At 37.1% G+C, this 13,304-nt stretch overlaps 2 protein-coding genes across 4 annotated transcripts in view; both read left to right on the top strand.

Moving 5' to 3' along the window:
• Positions 1 to 92: 92 nt before the first annotated feature.
• LOC127631396 (glyoxalase domain-containing protein 4-like) lies at positions 93 to 880 on the top strand. Its single transcript, XM_052109510.1, has 3 exons — positions 93 to 203; positions 295 to 381; positions 466 to 880. The coding sequence occupies exons 1-3, from the start codon at positions 111 to 113 to the stop codon at positions 529 to 531; spliced, it is 246 nt and encodes an 81-aa protein (XP_051965470.1). The 5' UTR covers positions 93 to 110; the 3' UTR covers positions 532 to 880.
• Positions 881 to 4,656: 3,776 nt separating this feature from the next.
• The window catches only part of LOC127631389 (protein KIAA0100-like), a 33,666-nt gene continuing 25,018 nt past the window's right edge, over positions 4,657 to 13,304 (top strand). Inside the window, exons 1-11 of one of the 3 annotated variants that reach the window (XM_052109497.1) lie at positions 4,689 to 4,753; positions 5,495 to 5,572; positions 7,061 to 7,217; positions 7,350 to 7,476; positions 7,644 to 7,693; positions 7,784 to 7,925; positions 8,863 to 8,981; positions 9,241 to 9,301; positions 10,231 to 10,420; positions 11,497 to 11,620; positions 11,714 to 11,838. In XM_052109497.1, coding sequence (XP_051965457.1) covers positions 7,150 to 7,217; positions 7,350 to 7,476; positions 7,644 to 7,693; positions 7,784 to 7,925; positions 8,863 to 8,981; positions 9,241 to 9,301; positions 10,231 to 10,420; positions 11,497 to 11,620; positions 11,714 to 11,838 — 1,006 coding nt within the window. In that variant the 5' untranslated portion in view covers positions 4,689 to 4,753; positions 5,495 to 5,572; positions 7,061 to 7,149. Of the gene's footprint in view, positions 4,754 to 5,494; positions 5,573 to 7,060; positions 7,218 to 7,349; positions 7,477 to 7,643; positions 7,694 to 7,783; positions 7,926 to 8,862; positions 8,982 to 9,240; positions 9,302 to 10,230; positions 10,421 to 11,493; positions 11,621 to 11,713; positions 11,839 to 13,304 lie in introns of all 3 variants that reach the window. The other 2 variants (XM_052109495.1, XM_052109496.1) reach the window with 2 other exon arrangements.

Genomic DNA, 13,304 nt, shown 5'->3' with positions numbered 1-13,304 from the left:
TATAGCCTTTGAGTTTCCTGTTTAAGTGGAGCACAGTGCCAGGGCAACATTCTCACCAGATTTTATAGAGATGTCTTTGATTTTGGCAGTTACCAGACATTGAGGGCCTAATGAAAAAGGAAAACCACAAAATCCTCACCCCTCTTGTGAGTCTAGACACACCTGGAAAAGCCACAGTGGACGTTGTCATTCTTGCAGACCCCGTAAGTCTTTATGGTCTCGTGTTATTTGGACTGAATGCTGAGTCTTTGCTGAAATGTATGCCTGGCTGACTCTGATCTACGTATAATGTAGGATGGTCATGAGATCTGCTTCGTGGGTGATGAGGCATTTAGACAGCTCTCTGCCATTGACCCTAAGGGAAATGAATTACTGGATAAGGTAATCATTCTCTGGCCATTACACAGTAAACAGTAATGCTCCACTTTCAAACCACATTCAGCTGTTTTCTGGTTTCTTTCACAGGCTATGGCTGCAGATAAGAGTGCTGAATGGTTTGCCAAACACAACAAGCAAAAGGCTTCGGTATAAAAACTGTCAGAACAACTGACATTGTTAATTAGTTTTGTCATTTTACATTTCAGTGGCTTACTAAGGATAATCAAAATTTATTTTCTTCTATGAAAATAACTGAATCATATTGTATACCCATTCATTTTTATTAAGTATCTACTTACAATATGAAAAACTGCTTTTGGGCCTGCTAACAATATGTATATCAAGGATTTGTATAATTTCTGCTGTCATTTTTCTCTCTATATGAAGGAGTGGGTATAGGAATTATTAACAGGAAACCATAAGCATAATCAGAAAGTGCAGTGTTGTAGGTAGTCACACAAGCATTGGCAATTGAAATAAATGTATTAAAAGTTTATGTAGTTTTCCATTAACCTTTAAATGCATGGGTGTTTTGCCAAATATTATTACATACTGTACATCAGGTCTTTAGCAACCCAGAATATCACAAATGGATCTACAAAATGCCCAGATTGGGTCAAATATTCAAAACATTTTCAAGATGATTAAAAAATAATAGAATAGAATGTAAGTGGGACAGCTGGGTCCTCAATATGGATATTGAAGTATAAAAACTCAGAGTCAGGTTTTGAAATAATCGAATGAGATTGTTGATACTGATTGTTCTCTCCAGGTTCAATAGGCATCACAAGTCGATGAGATACAACAGTTAGAAAAACAGAAAGTCAAAGTGAAGTTTTACAAACTTTCCAAAGCAATTATAGTCATATGAAAATTACATTAAGGGTGTTATTGTACCACATATTGTAGCATTCTAGTAGGTCAACTACCTCAAACTTTATAACATTACACATATGGACTGTTTCCATCTTCATGCAAACAATAATTGTGAGCCACAACATGAATCGAGTTCCCATCCTTGGTTGAAACAAACTTATGTTCAGATATCAAAGGTTATCGGTTAGTTATGGCTACTCCTTATTTCTTTACATCAAAGGGGTACCAAGGAGAGTAATTAAAGTCCTTGGAGGTCATTTTCGACTATGGCAAAGTCCCATTTGAGAGTGCACAATAACCATATATAATTCAGAGGCATGAGTATATTTAGGCAATGTATAGGTGTTATCTTCTTCTCAGGAATAGAGGCCTTCTCCCCAACCTTGATGGAATGCCAGGCCTCACCATCTGTGAAACATTAGGACAGTGCACAGAGAGGAACAAGAAGGCACACCATTGCTGAATCTATTTTCCTACTAATATAGTAAAGTCATGAAGTAAATTCATGTTTCAGTTCATTGATGACATGACGTTGATTATAATGAGGTAGCTGTGTTGTCCAGTTATGGTTACTTTTACGAACCAAATGTGACAGGGCGGAGGGCGGGGCCATGTCATGATTCCGCACACCCTACCCCTAATCAGGCTAATCAAGAGAGGGATAAAGGCCTACTAGAAGCTGCACAGAGAGAGAGAGAGAGAGAGAGATTTGCAGGCAGCTGTCCGACACCTTTGTGTGTTTGTCTTTTTGTTTAGTTCTTCATTAAACTTTTATTTATATCGTCAAGCCGGTTCTCACCTCCTTTCCATGAATCCCTTTACACTATAAAACAAAGATAATAACAAAAAATCATAACTACTATCGCTCTCTCTTACATTACTTCTTGTGGTTAATCAATCCTCAATATAATCAAATGGTTAAATAGGGTAAATGATTCATTATGTAATAACAATAACAATAGAAATGGAATAAATCCAATACAACATAAAAAAGCACATTCTCCGGAAGCCGGGCAAATGAGTAATCATTGTTACTGCACTCATGACATAGGCCAGACCCTCAGTCACCCCTCAGATTACATACATATTACTTGTACCTTTTAGGACTTGAGAACAGAACATAAGAATAAGAGGATAATGAAATATAATATATAACATTGATGATCAAAGAGGGATTTGATTTTTTTCCACTTCAAGAATATATTGTGAAACTTTAATATTTTATTTTTCACATTTCAAAGAGACAATGCAACTAATATAGAACAGGATTTATTATAATTTCATGAGACGCAACAGACTGTTAAACACATAAGCTACACATATGTATTTTCTCAGGTACTTATTGAGTCTAAATTGATGCACAACTTACATATTCTCAGTACTACACCCAAACAACAATAGTCATATCATACTGTTCATGCATTATACTTGCTATAGTTTACTTCCACATTGCTTCTTCATCAAATAACAGTGTCAAAAGTAAATCAAGTCAATCACTGAAAGAACAACGCCACCTTGAGTAACAAATAGCATGCATAATACAGTATGTGTACTCACAGATGTAATATTGATCTTTCGTCACACAGAGAATCAACATGATATAGTTGTCATTGGTATGAATATAGTGCTCATTTGTCATGTAATAAACAAAGAGATATATATACTGTAATAGTAAACTTTTATAGATATGAAAAATTATACAAATATGATTTATGGAAGCGTAAAAAAGCAACACTATCTCTGATCTTTAATGACCCTGTACACTTTCAAGCTGTTAAAGCCAATATATACAGTATCTCACAAAAGTGAGTACACCCCTCACATTTTTGTAAATATTTTCATGTGACAACACTGAAGAAATGACACTTTGCTACAATGTAAAGTAGTGAGTGTACAGCTTGTATAACAGTGGTGGTGGAATGAGGTCTGGGGTCACTAAATACCTGAGGTATGCATTAAATGGTTTATGTTGTATACTGTATAACATCTTCCACTCTTCTGGAAAGGCTTTCCAGTTGATGTGGCAATATAGCTGCATGGATTTGCTTCCATTCAGACACAAGAGCAACAGTGAGGTCAGACACTGATGTTAGGTGATGGACCTTGGCTCACAGTCGACGTTCAATTCATCCCAAAGGTGCTCAGGTCTGGGCTTTGTGCAGGCCTGTCAAATTCTTTCACATTATTTCCTTATGGACCTACTTTGCCTCAAACTAGAACAGAAAAGGGCTCTCCCCATATAGTTGCCACAAAGTTGGAAGCGTATAGTGTATCATAAATGGAGATAGCACAGACACAATGGTTGTGTTATAAAAACCCAGTGAGCTGCCCACTTAGACAAGTTACATTTTGTGGCATTACATATCTATGGTGGCAAAAAATGTCTGTTTCAATCATGTTGACTAACCTGTAGTCAGGTGACATCCTATGAGATGACAGTCAGTTGACTGTCCAGGTCATAAAACCACCCATCTGCAGGGTTGGGAGGGTTACTTTTGAAACTTATTCCACTACAGATTACAGAATACATGCTGTAGAATGTAATTTGTAACATATTCAGTTAGATACTAGAATACATTCTCTGAAAAACCTAAATATCTTATGCAGTGTTGTTTCTAAAACAAGATTAATCAAATTGAACTTGTTTTTTTAAGATATTTTTACAGGAAAACAAAAATTTTTTTAACAAGAATATGATTTTTGCCCTAATATCAAATAGAAATTATGATCCAACGTGAATTTTCTTGATAAAATAAATATGATCGTGTCCGGTAACATGTGCATGTAAATTGGCTAGAAATATCATTTTAGCTTAGCATAAAGCTAACAATTTACACAAGGTTTATTTCTATTTCTTCTGCTCCAAACTTCAAACGTACTTCTCTGTCTGCTCGTATGAATGTAACACATCATAAGAAAATGTTTCACCGCTGTTCAAATGCACTATGGATCACATTTATATTTATAAATGTTTTCCATCTGAAAGCACTAAATATTAAACTAAACAAATTACGATAAAATGCAAAGTAATCTCTTCAGTAATCAAAATACTTTCTGAATAACTGTATGTATGTAACTGTGTGTAACTGTATTCTAATTACCAATGATTTAAAATGTAACTGTAGTGGAATACAGTTACTTATATTTTGCATTTTAAATACGTAATCCCGTTACATTTATTCCGTTACTCCCCAACCCTGCCCACCTGAATACTGTCATTTGTCATTTTCTTTCTGAAGACCTGATATTATTATTATTATCTAGATCAAGACCAATAAAACGTTATCATTTAGGTTCATATAAACGAGCGACATAAACTACTATTATTTTTAATTTGCGCACGGCGGCTCAGGATCATAAGACTTTTAATATGGAAAAGTCTTCACACTTGAAACAGAAGTAATACAATCATCATGGGGCGTTTTCCAAACGGCATTTTTTGCGCCTGTGAAAGGCACTCCGGGAAGGGACGCCACTTGAAGAGTCGCTCCAATCAAATGTAAGAAAGCTTATTTTTTCATAAAGTGCCTTTTTACGAGACATTAGTGAAGGGTACGTTCAAACTGTAATAGCATGCTCTCTTTGGAGAGCCCACATTAAGAGCTTTGTAGTGAGTAGGGTATAGGGATTATCACTTTCGATGGATTACGCCCCATAAATACAATTGTCCTTTTACACACGCCGGGTTTTTTTAACTCCACACGCCGTGTTTTGGAATGCGGAAGTAAACGATTGCAGGGTACATTTCAACAGCGGTGAATGGGAGATCACCCATTTGCGCCAAGATCAAAAGAAAAACAATTCATTTGAATTACTTTCCAGAAGAGGAAAAATAGAGAGCGGTGGAATAAGACAGTAAAATGGGAGAAGATGCCAAATTTACTGTCACTTTCTCAGCAGCTGTAATATAAACCCCCTCACAGCTGTGGCAATAATATATATTTTTTAAACTAATTCCAGAGTAATATAACATAAAGAATAAATGACACTCAATTAAAATATATATAAATAAAATTAAATTGCGAGATTTACGCTGATAAATATGTCGGAAACGCGTCATCACGCATCATGTGAAAAAGGTCTATTTGAAAGCTCATTCATTAGTTAAATTTGAAGGAAGAATAAAAACACATTTATCTGCTTATATCATGAGTTTATAACGTTTTACATTTTAGGAGGCAGGCGAATGTATTTAAATATGCCCGTTTGTTGACACAGAGCTGTCAATATTATCCCACAGCTATCTCAGTTATCCTAGCATGAGACAGAGGGGCAGTGTACACTTTGATCCATTGAACTGCACTGCAAACCATTTCAGGTGGGTAATCCGATTTATAAACTGTTAATTACGGCAAAAACCTGTTAATAACAAGTTAATATAATTTGGGCTGCATTTGGCAGCTAGCTGGCTAATGCTGCTTAGATCAACATTGCAAGTTCCGCCCAACAGATGTTTACAGTGCCAATGTCCGTGTACTGAGACTGCAAATCGAATGATTATTTCAAGATTAAAAAACACATTATTGAATGGACTTAGTAATTAGTGTGTTATTTGGCTTTATGAAATGCTTTTTTAAAATCCATTGCAGTACACTCTGGCTAAGTGTTATTATTTAGGTCAATGTTTAATATCTAACGTGATATACTTGAGGCCTGATATTTCATACGTTGGTTAACAAATTATCTGATTGTTTTAAGAATAAAGATCATACCCCCTAGATTGTGTTGGCATTATCTGAAAGACACACCCACCTGCTGGCGATGCCAATCAGAAGATGGGGACATAACCCATGTTTTTTGGTGGTGTGTTAAGATCCAAGAATTTTGGTTAAAATGTCATTGTTTTATGTGTGACGTATTGGGCACTTAAATGTCATTATGCCCCAGACTCTGTATTTTAGGCAATGGGGCAGTTATTAATGTAGGGGATAAACACATATAAATGTGGGTCCTAGCTTGTGTTATGATCGGCAGATAGAGTGTTCTAAGGGGATGGAAGTCAGCTGGAGTGCCCACATTTCGAGAGTGGTGCACAGAGATGGGGAGGATGGCGGCATTCGAGGAAATGTCATGTAGAAGGCTGGGAAACTTAAATTAATTTGATATGTAATGGAGCAGCTACTTGGCCTTCTTTGAGGGCTCATGGGGACGGGAGGTAGAGAGAGAAGTATAGTTTTAAATGTGTGTGATTATTATTTTTTCTTTATATATATATATATATCCACTTGCATTCTCTGTTTTTGTCTGTATTTAGTGTAGAGGTCGACCGATAGTGGATTTTGCTGAAACCGATAACTAAGGAGGTTGAAAAGGCAGATAACTGATTAATCGGCTGATCGTTTTTACATTTATTTGTAGAGTAATCAAAAATGTCGTTGTCATTTTACTATGATGGGCACAGACATTGAGGCTACAAGAGTCCAAAATGAATAAAATCTTAATATCAGTTTATTGTGCAACCAAAATTCCAGTAATGGCAAGAAAATATAAAGATTTGATGCATAACATGGGACTTTTAACCAGACTTTTATTTTGAAAATGGCAGATACTTTACTGCCATTACAATGCTCTGTGTAACTAATTAATAAATTACAGTTTTTATAGCCTATTTACTGACCAGATGTAGAGTTTTGTATACTGTATTTCACCACATGAGGTTTATTGATGAATTTAAAAAGTCGATCTGCATAGATTTGAGCAGATAACCAATATTTCCAAAAAGCAAAACTGGCACCAATTAACTGGAAAAAAACGACATATCTGTCTACCTCTAATTAGTGTAATATATGATTACTAACATTGACAGGTGATCTTGAATCATCGATCACTGATCACCAGGTTCCTACCAAGCGCCATGATCGTAGGCTAGATGTGAAGAATCCTCTCCGCAACACAATGTCTGCCCTGCTGATTGCCATCTCAGTCATTCTGATCCTGGCAATTTTATTTGTTTTAGTGTTTAGGTAAGAAACTAAAACAGCATGCAGGATTCCCTGATGTGTTTTTATTGCTTTTTTAATTATTAATTATTACTTAATTATTCTTGTACTGTACAGAGCGTTTTTTAACATGGTGTCCTTTTAATTTCTTGTTAGATGGTTTGTCAGCAGTTTAGCTGTACGATTTTTCCACAATGTCCTGCATGCTGAGCTCAAGATCAGATCTGTGGGTTTCTTTTCAGTGCGAGGAATCAGTGTTCAGTTTCAGCCACAACACACACTGGTGGGTTCGGTTTCTGCATTAATAAAGCATGCTTTATGCAATTCATAATAGTAGCCATATTATGATGCTTTTAAAACTTGCATTGTCATAGTAGTGTCATGTAACTCAAACCAGACATGCTTACCCAAAACCTGTTGTGATGCATTGATGTGTTTTCTGTTTTGTAGGAAATTGACAGGATATGGATTTCTTGTAAAATATTTAACCCCGACCTGCCGTAAGTATTTGGGGCCGATGGTTAGTATAGATATTGTTTGTAGAGTAATAGTAGGCATATGTCATAGTAATTGCATTGTTTTTTCCCCAGGAGATTCTTGGCATTGTGTGTTGGTGAGGCCCAGGTCCGTTTTGACCTGCAGGAGCCCTTCAAACTGCGGGCTTCCAGAAGCAACGAGGAAAATTCAAAGAGATCTCCTCTCAGTCCCTCTTCCATGCACTTCCTCTCTCAGGTATACAGCCTCCTAGTCCCATGACCCATGAGAATTAGACAGTTTACAGTAATGCACTTGCAAATGGAAGTCTGTGAAGTGGATTAAATGTACACATTGTTTCAAAAGCATCACCACAATGCATTTTATCATTAGACATGTATTAAAGACTAATGTATTAAAATCACTTTTTTATTTATTTAAATTTTATCCCCTTTCCTCTCCATTTGGAATGCTCAATTCCTACTACTTAGTAGGTACTCGTGGTGGCGCGGTTACTCGCCTCAATCTGGGTGGCGGAGGACAAGTCTCAGTTGCCTCCGCTTCTGAGACCGTCAATCCACGCATCTTATAGTGTGACTCGCTGTGCATGACACCGCGGAGTCTCACAGCACGGGAGGCTCATGCTACTCTCCGCGACCCACGCACAACTTACCACATGCCCCATTGAGAGCAAGAACCACCAATCGCGACCATGAGGAGGTTACCCCATGTGACTACCCTCACTAGCAACCGGCCAATTTGGTTGCTTAGAAGACCTGGCTGGAGTCACTCAGCACACCCTGGATTCTAACTCGCAACTCCAGGGGTGGTAGTCAGCGTCAATACTCGCTGAGCTACCCAGGCCCCCTTAAGTCACCTTAAATCCCTTATTGACTTTCTGAAAAATTGTATCGTCTTTTAACTTTATTAAAGCTCAAAAAGCACACATTTTTGTATGGAACAATTCACGTAAGTGCTTCAGCAAAAATATAAGCTTTACAATTCTTCAGAATGCTTTGCATCATAGACTTCCATTAAAACTGCATTGCTTCAAACTAAAAAATTGTCTTGTTTTTACAAACTGAAGGACGAGTCTAAATTATTTTTCATTTTAATCCACAGCATGCCACGGATGCTTGTGATAAAGCTTACCGTAACTTGAACTGAACCTGTATATATGGTCTCTGTTTTGTAGCTGCTGTCATTCCACATCAACTCCATAAATGTGATGGTGTTGAATCTGGCCCTGCCTGAGTCACTCTGGCACATGACTTCCTCTGCCATCACTTTGTTGCTGGATCATCAAAGTAAAAGGTGAATAACTTATTTTTATTTTGTTCCTCAACTCTTTAAAAGGCTTTGGCATAGTGCATTTTCTTGTGGTGTGGCGTAGTGGTCAAAGCTCAGGGCTGACAAACTGTATGGTTGCTTGTTAAATATCCGAGAGAGTGAGCCTTGAGGAAAGCATTGATCCTCAGTTTGCTCCGGGGGGTTAGCCCTGATAATAAGTGTACCATTTGCCTCTTTGGATAAAAGCATGTGCTAAAATGACTACTTATTGATACGTTGTCAGGTTGGCCTGGGACTTTTCATTGGGGCTGCTAAGCAGTAAAGTTCTGAAGAGCAGCAGACTGGTATGTAAGCTTACACTGTATTAAAGATAGATTATATGTGTTAAGTTTTATATATGCATATCTATAAAGTATAGACCATTGGCTTAAAAGTTTACAGGTGATAACAGAGATCTCCTTAAGCCAGCTTCACACTAGAAGACTCAAAACAACTCTGGCTGAGTGTGTCACACATGCTGAATGTTTTGCCCATCTTGCTCTCTCGCTCTCTTCAGTCAGAGGAAGAATGGTGAAGGGGTGAGACACATACTGACTCACTGCAACTCTGTCTCATTGTCATGCGGAGCCCGCCGAAATAACAGTAGTACTGCGTGAGCATAAACAATTGTAATAGTGATTTAGGATGTGATTAATGGAGTAACTTTAACCTATGAAAGTGTGTGATTGTCTATTAATCACCTCCAGTCTTGCCATAGAACGCTTGTGTCCATACGCAGCTTTCAGTGAGAAAATAAGTTCAATAAAAACAGACAGTTGTGCTTACTTTCTGATTTCATTAGTAATTTTAGTGTGGAAAAATGCTTGGTGACAGAATCACTATGGAATACAATCAATATTTGAGTTGATATGCAGCTGAGTCCAATGAAAACATTCGGATGAGCTTGATGTCTTGTCAGTTCTTCGGTAAATGAAGAAGCTCATTGATCACTTGATGAGAACAGGAGAGGGTACAGCGATGTTTTTATTTATTTATTTTTTTCTCTCTCCTCCAAGCAAGCCTGATTTTTGATGCCATTAACTCAGCAGGGAGTCCCGACGGTAAAATGATTAACAACCTTCCGCTGGCAGTCGCTAATGTGCACTTCATCTCCCTCCGACTGTCAGGAGATTATATTAATTAAGCTCTCACCTGAAAATCATTTGTAAAATCGACTAGTGTGGCGCCGGATTTATGTTCTGGATGATCAGTGAATCTCTCCTCTGGTCAGCAGGATACATGTCTGGCTGAGATGTCCCTGAGTCTGGCTCTCAATGGTGACGTGAGTCTGCCTGATCTGAGGCCAGGCCGGCTGGGACTGTGTGTGAGAACCCTGCTGGCTGAGCTTCACGAGGGCTTGTTCCTTAGCCAGTTATCCATACCTCCTGGAGCTGCTCCACCAGACTGTACCCATAATAAAGCAGGTTTGATCATACAAGGTTTTTGAGTAGAGGAAGACTGATATATCGGTTTTATGATAATCAGTGCCGATAGTTGTTTTTTGGAACTATCGGTAAAAATGTATGCTGATAATTGCCGTTAGGTTTTTTTTGTTTTCTCTGTTTGGGTTAGGGTTAGTGATGTGTTGATTCCTCTTTGGCTAGCACTGGAGTATTCTACAGTAAGAACGGTTTACTTCTACAGTATAACAGCGGCCTCTAGAGGTGAAAAAAACATTCGAACTGAATCTAAATCTTTCATCACTGAAAATATTCATCCATATTTTTATCCTTACTTCAATGCATATTTTGTTATTTTGATTAGATACTAAGGTGTTTTAAATTGAAGCAAGGGCATGCTAAAGATAAAATGAGACTATGTGGAAACTGTCAGCACATACATCTTGTCTCCAACTTCATATCTTGTGAATAATAATAAACCTTATACCTCTTGTAACCTTATTTGGCGAAATATGTACACAACTTTTCATCTTATGAATGTATAGGCTAAAAAAAGCATTGTTTAGTTAATAGTTTAATGTAAGAGTCCCTGGTGTGTTTCGGTCTCATTAATAGTTAAATGTCCCACATAATACACAAATCTTATTTTTGTATTTTTTATTTGTGGGATTAACTTCTGTATACATTTTATAGTGAGTTTTAAAGATGCACTCAGTAACTTTTTGTTTGTGTCATCTTGGACTTACAATGACACATAGTGGTGTGGATGCAGCATCATTCAAAATCAGTAGATTTCAGTTACCGATGCCATTGTAAAAATTCACTATTCACAATCAGCCATGCTGAACATACATGTGTTTAAAAATTACAATTAATTTCTTTAGGAGTAAAACTTTTTGAATGGGGAAAAAATTACTGAGTGCACCTTTAAAAACTATCGGCCAAATAATCGGTCATCGACCTTTTCCACCACCTTAATTATCGTATCAGCAAATCCACTATCGGTCAACCTCTAGTTTTGAGATAAAGCAAGCTTTACATTTTATATGAAGTTAACATTCATCTGAAAGTTTTCCCCTGTTTTTGTTTACCTCTAGAAGATGAGGAGGAGGACTCTTATATCCAAACTGAGGCAATTGAACGGCTTCACAAACTGATTCCACTGAAGGTCAACATCGCTTTTGAAAACACTAATGTCACACTTTCCATGCACAGTCAGAAGAGGTTAGTAATGAAATACAATGGCATTTGTACAAAGTCGTTGTGGTCAATTTTAATTGTTGCTTTGTGTTCTAATATGCCATTTTTATTTTGCAGACATTTAAACTGGACTTTAAAGTCTCTGAAGGTTGGTTATGTTCGTGATGTTGAGCAGCTTCCTCTGAAGAGCTTCACTCCTGAACTCAGTTTCCCTCAGAGTCGTCTGGAGCTTCTGCTGGAGGGTGGGTGTACAGACTTTGGCTTTTATTTCGAGCTTTTGATTAAAACATTTAGTCATGTTAATCTCTCTCTTTTTTTTTTTGTAGTTGACAATACATTAATTTTCTTTGTAGATAAATAAAAATTGTACTGTACTGTAGCTAATTTGTATAGATAACATTTGTAATATACGTACATAAATAAAAACACAAGTCAAAGATAGATTTCTGCAGTAGTGGGAGTGTTCCTTAAGGCCCCTGCACACTTCTTACGAAATCGAAGAATGAATGGGTGTGACGTCATCTGAAAGAAATCTGGCCAAAAAGGTGTTTTTGAGTTTGTTTCGGTGGTTCATAACAACTTGCCTGGGCAAACTCTTAGGAAAACTGCTTATAGGCTGTTAAACATATTCTTACTGCCATTGGTCCACGTCATTGTTGGGTGTGACCTCGAGCTCCACCTACCTTGAAACCGACAACTAATTCCAGTTCAGTCAGTTAAGATCAGTCAACATGAACACCCTGGCATGTAGAGTCATTAGTGAGTTGGTGCAAATATACCTACTTCTGTACGATTGTTCGCGTAGACATTTTCCAAGACCATGTCATGTGATTTTTTTTTGTTTGTTTAATTAGTCTACAAAAGGAATTTCATCTGTTTAAATACTCTTAAGTGCCCATTCACTCATGTGGCATCTGCAGTACACACATCCATTCACACATCTGCCCAAAGTAAGACATGCCTTTTATCATACTTGAGTCTGTATTCTACCCATTAACACTCTTTGTACACCCATTTTTGCAGTGGTATCAGTGCCATCATAAATTACATTAATAGTGTAATCAGCTCATATTATGTCCACAAATAGCATGTTAGTGCATTAGCAATATTAATTCAGAACGTAAACAAGACAAATGACACTTCTCTACTACAAATATATTACATTAAATAATCATCGAGTAGTTAAAACAGTTTCTTTTACTGATCTTGGGTGAATTCTACTCAAAGAATGAGGCATGAATTCATTGATAACACATTTCAATGTCACATTAATTAAGGTTTTACATGTAGTCTTAAGCTTCCTCATATTTAAATATTTCACTAAACGCCTCCCACAGGGGTGTGGTCAGTGTCCGAATGTTCACAAACGGTGTTATTGCTCCGCTGTTTCAAACTTCTTTTTACCCCTGAAAGAAGAACGATGAAGAACTTATTTTTAAGTGTGCTTGGAAGTGCTACCTTGCCACTGGTTTTCACATTTATTTAATTGACAGCGTGTTTCACTTATATGGGATTATTCATACAGGACAAGCAGGGATGCTAATTAAGTTATGCCATAAAATGAGTAAAATTACTTAAGTACTTTTAGTTTCTTTTGTTTGATTTTTTTTAAATAAATGAGTCATTCTTTCTCCATCATTGACTGATAATCGAAAGCTCTCCTTGGGGACTGTGTGTTTATTAAATGGAGACAAATGTGCTGCTCTTA

Source organism: Xyrauchen texanus, chromosome 38, assembly GCF_025860055.1.
Source record: "Xyrauchen texanus isolate HMW12.3.18 chromosome 38, RBS_HiC_50CHRs, whole genome shotgun sequence".
Classification (NCBI taxonomy): domain Eukaryota; kingdom Metazoa; phylum Chordata; class Actinopteri; order Cypriniformes; family Catostomidae; genus Xyrauchen; species Xyrauchen texanus.
This window is presented reverse-complemented; position numbering and strand designations above follow the sequence as displayed.

Coding starts and splice junctions, on each gene's coding strand:
- LOC127631396 (XM_052109510.1), top strand. CDS start 111: ATGAAAAAGGAAAACCACAAAATCCTCACCCCTCTTGTGAGTCTAGAC. Junction 204..294: donor TTGTCATTCTTGCAGACCCC/GTAAGTCTTTAT, acceptor CGTATAATGTAG/GATGGTCATGAGATCTGCTT. Junction 382..465: donor GAAATGAATTACTGGATAAG/GTAATCATTCTC, acceptor TTTCTTTCACAG/GCTATGGCTGCAGATAAGAG.